The sequence below is a fragment of the Chiloscyllium plagiosum genome, chromosome 8, assembly GCF_004010195.1.
Source record: "Chiloscyllium plagiosum isolate BGI_BamShark_2017 chromosome 8, ASM401019v2, whole genome shotgun sequence".
NCBI classification, from domain to species: Eukaryota; Metazoa; Chordata; class Chondrichthyes; order Orectolobiformes; family Hemiscylliidae; genus Chiloscyllium; species Chiloscyllium plagiosum.
In genome coordinates this window covers 97,876,910-97,880,436 of record NC_057717.1, presented here as the reverse complement: position 1 = coordinate 97,880,436, position 3,527 = coordinate 97,876,910, and the positions used below count along the sequence as shown (strand labels likewise).

The 3,527-nt window shown below is 50.0% G+C and overlaps 1 protein-coding gene across 1 annotated transcript in view; it reads left to right on the top strand.

Annotated features, from left to right (window-relative positions):
• Positions 1 to 3,527, top strand: part of LOC122552367 (AP-1 complex subunit mu-1-like) — a 62,880-nt gene that overhangs the window by 27,230 nt on the left and 32,123 nt on the right. Inside the window, exon 2 of the mRNA XM_043695117.1 lies at positions 3,017 to 3,187. Coding sequence (XP_043551052.1) covers positions 3,017 to 3,187 — 171 coding nt within the window. The remainder of the gene's footprint in view (positions 1 to 3,016; positions 3,188 to 3,527) is intronic.

The window sequence follows — 3,527 nt, the reverse complement described above, 5'->3', positions numbered from 1 at the left end:
GTTAGAGCCCGGGTGTCTCTGGAAAAGGAGCACGCGGTGTTCACCAACACCCTGGAGTTGTTCAGGGAGAGGTGGGCGCCGCAGGGAGTGGAGTGCATCATTTCTCCCTCCAATTCTATTTTGATTTAGTCCCTACCCTCCCCTTCACTGTTTTTGATCACACAGCACTGCCCTTTGTTGTGAAGGGCAGTGTTTGTCACTGGCCCCCCGGGTGTTTTCCTATCTTCCTGGTGGTGGAATTTGAATAAAGATTGGTGCACTTTGTGTCTTTCACTGTGTCTCACACGTATACACACACACCATGGGTGCTGGGGATAAAATAAGCACTACTGCACTTAGGTGGAAAAAGAAAATAAATAAATAGGGATACGGGCCCGGGTGTCCTTGGAGAAGGAGCACGCGGTGTCGACCAACACCCTGGAGTTGTTCAGGGAGAGGTGGGCGCCGCAGGGAGTGGAGTGCATCATTTCTCCCTCCAACTCTATTTTGATTTAGTCCCTACCCTCCCCTTCACTGTTTTTGATCACACAGCACTGCCCTTTGATGAGAAGGGCAGTGCTTGTCACTGGCCACCCGGGTGTTTTCCTATCTTCCTGGTAAGAAAAAAAAAAAAAAAAATCCCTCTTGTCCTTTGCTGGTCTGATCTCCATGTGACTCTCCAGACCTCCAGCAACATGGTTGACTCTTAATTGCCCTCTGGGCAATTAGGGGTGGGGCAATAAATGCTGGGCCTGGCCAGTGACAGTCACTGACACCCACTGACACCCATGGGTGGCACGGTGGCACAGTGGTTAGCACTGCTGCCTCACAGCGCCTGAGACCTTGGTTCAATTACTGCCTCAGGCGACTGACTGTGGAGTTTGCACATTCTCCCCGTGTCTGCGTGGGTTTCCTCCGGGTGCTCCGGTTTCCTCCCACAGTCCAAAGATGTGCAGGGTCAGGTGAATTGGCCATGCTAAATTGCCCGTAGTGTTAGGTAAGGGGTAAATGTAGGGGTATGGGTGGGTTTCGCTTCGGCGGGTCGGTGTGGACTTGTTGGGCCGAAGGGCCTGTTTCCACACTGTAATCTAATCTAATCTAATCTAACATCCAGTGGGACACAGCACCCCCTTGCCAACTCCCACTGGAGTCTCACAAGAATCGCAGATTAATATCCGGAGAAAAGATTGTTCCTGAAATGGGAAAAAAGAGACAAAGGTGGCTAAATAGTGATCGATCGTTTGATAAACCTTGCGTATTTTGCATTTAGTTCAGACTGGGTGTAACCATTCTCTCAGGACATAGCTGGTGCAGGAAAAGTCATCATTTATTGCTCATCTGGGAAGCAATTGGTGACAAGTGTGTTCCTTAATAATGGGAATGTCTACTGCAGGATGGAGTGCTGCTGAGCAGATATGGAAAGAAGTTGACCAAAAGTTGACTTCAGGCCTGGTCCTGCTGGTATGCCTGGCCCACAAGATCTGGTATTCGGATCTGCTCAAAGTTCCTTGATGTTACAAGCATTTGGTTCCTGTGCCCTGCAGCTGTGGCAGTAGATGAAGGAGTTTAGATTAGATTCCCTACAGTGTGGAAACAGGCCCTTCGGCCCAACAAGTCCACACCGACCCTCTGAAGAGCAAACCACCCAGTCCCACCACCTTCTGGCTAATGCACCTAACACTATGCGCAATTTGAGTTGACGAAGAGGTTAGAGTGGCACAATAGTTAGCACTGCTGCCTCACAGCACCAGGGACCCAGGTTCGATTCTATCCACGGGCGACTGTCTGTGTGGAATTTGTACATCCTCTCCGTGTCTGTGTCTCCCACAATCCAAAGATGTGCAGGTTAGGTGGATTGGTAAGTTGCCTTATAGTGTCCAGGGATACAGATGGGAGTATTTGGAACGGTCTTCAAAAGAGGCAGCAGAAACTCTGAGCCCCAATGAGCTCATTTATATGGTGCCGTCTTACATAACTGTGGAAAAGGCAGAAACCATCTGCACACAGCAAGCTGCCCCAGCATCAACATGACAATGATGGTTTTGGTGATGTCGGTTAAGGGGTAGATATTGGTCAGGGCGCTTGAAGATAACTCTGGTCCGAGCTGACTCATTACACCTTGTACATCTACCTGAGAGGGCAGACAGCTGTGAGTAGCAAGAAAGGGGAGGGCAGTGATGTTTAGGCTCATCTTGTGGCTCAGGGGGTAGCGTCCCTGCTTCTGAATCAGAAGCTCGGTTTGAGCCCCACTCCGGCACTTGGAAGCCAAGAAAGATGTGTTCATAACATGGAATTAATGAGGTACAGTCCCAGAGGTCTTATGAGGAGAGATTGAGCAGTTCAGGCCCGTACTCTCTCTCGAGTTCAGAAGAATGAGAGGAGATCTAATTGAGGTATAGAAGATGCTAAAGGGGAATTGGCAGAGCAGATGTAGAGAATCTCTGCTCATGTGGGACAATCTAGAATGAGAGGTCATCGTTTTAGGATAAGGAAGGGCAGATTTAAAACAGAAATGAGGAATTCCTTCTCTCAAAGGGTCATGAGTTTGTGGAATTCACCAGCCCTCAGGGTTGTAGATGTTGAACATCGATTAAATTTAAGGAGGAGCTAGACAGATTTTTGATGACTAATGGGTTAAAGGGTTAGGGAGAGCGGACGGGCAAGTGGAGTGAGGCTGAGATGGTCCCGGTGAACAGTGGGGCAGTCTGGTGGGCCTGAATGGTCTGCTGTTGCTCCAGACTCTTCCGTCCTTGTGTATCAACCTGCGACAGGCAGTAAGGACAGGGGAATCTCTGAGTTAGTCACACTCAGCGGAGAGTGATGCACCGCTAGCTGCAGAAGGGCCTGTGCCCGAAACGTCGAATCTCCTGTTCCCTGGATGCTGCCTGACCTGCTGTGCTGTTCCAGCAATAAAGTTTCAACCGCCTCTGGATTCAGGCCAGCAAGCAGCTCCATGGAAAGCAAGACATCAACGTGTACAGTGTCTGCCTCCTGTGTCTCTAGTTGTCTTCTAACTCGAGAATCCTTTCCTGAATCTTTCCGTCGGGGCAGCTCCTGATATGTCGGAACTACAAAGGGGATGTGGATATGTCGGAGATCGAGCACTTCATTCCGATGTTAACACAGAAGGAAGATGAAGGGGCCGTGTCTCCGCTGCTGACTCGTGGCAAAGTACACTTTCTGTGGATTAAGCACAGCAACCTGTACTGTATCCTTTCACCATCTGGTGGGAAACCTGAGCTCGGAATAGCCTGGAGCCATTGGTGAGAATAGACTCACAGGCTCTTCAGACAGTTAGACTGTTTGGTTATAGATTAGTCTGTGCTGGAAAGCTCAGTGAGGTGTCCGGGGCTTGTCACTATCTATTGGTGTTAACTTCATTGTGTGTTCACACCCTGCACCCCCCCCCATCTCTATTCCACATACGCCCACTCTTTCTCTCTCGCTCTCTCTTCCCCGCTCTCGCTCTCGCTCTCTCTTTCTCTCGCTCTCCCTTTCTCGCTCTCCCTTTCTCGCTCTCCCTTTCTCGCTCTCCCTTTCTCGCTCTC